The sequence below is a fragment of the Sardina pilchardus genome, chromosome 11 (assembly GCF_963854185.1).
Source record: "Sardina pilchardus chromosome 11, fSarPil1.1, whole genome shotgun sequence".
NCBI lineage: Eukaryota > Metazoa > Chordata > Actinopteri > Clupeiformes > Clupeidae > Sardina > Sardina pilchardus.
Window position 1 is genome coordinate 28,612,878 of NC_085004.1, and position 2,026 is coordinate 28,614,903.

The window sequence follows — 2,026 nt, forward strand, 5'->3', positions numbered from 1 at the left end:
AGTCTCTCCCTTCTACCCCAGTCTGACGCTTCCCCTCCCCTCCCCTCCCCTCCCACTCTCTTTCCTCCCTCCGTCTCCTGCTCACCTCCCCCTCAGCATCTCTCTGATATACTTCCAGGTTGTGCCTTTTGTAGTCGCAAAACTTGAAAGATTTGTGAGGCCTTCTCTCTTTCCCTCTCTCTCCCTCCCTCCCTCCCTCTTGCCCTCTCTCTCCCTCCTGCCCTCCCTCCCTCTCTCTCTCTCTCCCTCTCTCTCTCCCTCTCTCTCTCTCTCTCTCTCTCTCTGTGTCATATTGGTTCTGTCTGAACCCTGCTTGTGTGTGTGCCTCTCTCTCTCTGCAGGAGGGGGAGGTGGACTGCTGGCCGCTGGCCTGCCCGGCGCTGCCCTGCGAGTACACGGCGGTGTCGGAGGGGGAGTGCTGCCCGCGCTGTGTCACCGACCCCTGCCTGGCCGATAACGTGGCGTACGACATCAGACAGACGTGCCAGGACCCCGCTGGCATCACCCGGCTGAGCGGCGCCGGCTGGCGCTCACCCAGCGCACCATGCACCAGATGCAAATGCAAGGTAGGCCGCCGCCACCACCGCTGTTCTTCCTCCTGCACCGCACCGCACACACACACACACACACACACACACACATATAAACATACACACACATACACACACATAAACATACACACAAACATCAGTCACACACACACACACACACACACACATAAACATACTCACAAACATCAGTCACACACACACACACACACACACACACACACACACATAAACGTACACACAAACATCAGTCACACACACACACAGAGACACACATAAACGTACACACATAAACATCAGTCACACACACACACACACACACACATAAACATACACACAAACATCAGTCGCACACATCAGTTGCACAGGTGTCCAGCTAGCAGGAGTCCACAGGACACACTGTCCAGCAGACCTGGAGCTCACAGAGTCCAGAAAAACACATCAGTCTCACAGGAGTGGAGCTCACAGTCCAGTCCAGGAAACAGGCGATTACTAAAGCGAATTTGACCTCCAAATTGGCTAACATGGGAGCTTTTGAACCGGGGAGCGCCGGTCTGTTTGAGTTCAGAGATTCCCCTCTCTCGCTCTCCTCCACTTCTCCTCTGTGCCCCTGAGGCCGACCCTTACTCTGCTTATTTACACTTTAGAAACACTTTATGCTCTCGGCAGAAATAATGTTACAGTGTACGCACGCTTCAATTACCAAAACACTTATTTACAAAACACTGCAAATGCTAAACGCCTTAAAACTATTTATTTTTCCGGAGAGAGTCCTCTGTTGATGTAGGATCAGTTGGGTGAAAGGATGCCAGTCAGAATTAATTAGACTTGTTTATGGCAGAGTTCATTGGGGTATTGCATAAGCCGCAGTAATGAAGGTTTCAGTATAGAAACGTGTGGCGTAGCGTCTGTGCGAGCAGCGAGCTCTTTCCTGCTAAACAAAGCCTAATGCAGCTCCGGTGACTGTCTCTTCCTCTGCGCCTAATAACATTTGATGGTTCCCATGGCAATTGAAAGTGAAATGCCCTGGGCGTGTTGTTTCCTGGAATGACAGTCTTTGTTCTCTGTCCTCTGCCCGCCCGCCCGCCCGCCTGCCTGCCCAGAACGGGAGCATCTGCTGCTCGGTGGAGTTGGACTGCCTCCAGAACAACTAGCCAGCGCGTCGGAGTGATACCTCCTGCCCATGGACCAGTGAGATCATCCTGTCTCAAGAGCCACCTTTATCTTTTAGTCCTGTTTGTTTGTTTGTTTGTTTATTTATTTGTTTGTTTGTTTATTTATTTATGTTGAGGTTTTTTTTCTTTTCGTTAGTCCCTGGTATGGAACACATCAGAAGGACTGTCACACAGGCATCCACAGCAGGAGGGGAAGGGAGGAGTGGAGAGCTGCGTTATCAGAGGAAAGCTGCCAGCAGCCCACACACACTCAGTGTGTGTGTGTGTTAGTGTGTGTGTGTGTGTGTGTGTGTGTGTGTGTGT

General features: G+C 51.5%; 1 protein-coding gene across 1 annotated transcript in view; it reads left to right on the top strand.

Annotated features, from left to right (window-relative positions):
* The window catches only part of LOC134095309 (protein kinase C-binding protein NELL1-like), a 143,243-nt gene extending 141,459 nt beyond the window's left edge, over positions 1-1,784 (top strand). Inside the window, exons 27-28 of the mRNA XM_062548758.1 lie at positions 342-566; positions 1,652-1,784. Of these exons, the coding sequence (XP_062404742.1) occupies positions 342-566; positions 1,652-1,702 (276 nt within the window). The 3' untranslated portion in view covers positions 1,703-1,784. The remainder of the gene's footprint in view (positions 1-341; positions 567-1,651) is intronic.
* Positions 1,785-2,026: the final 242 nt, after the last annotated feature.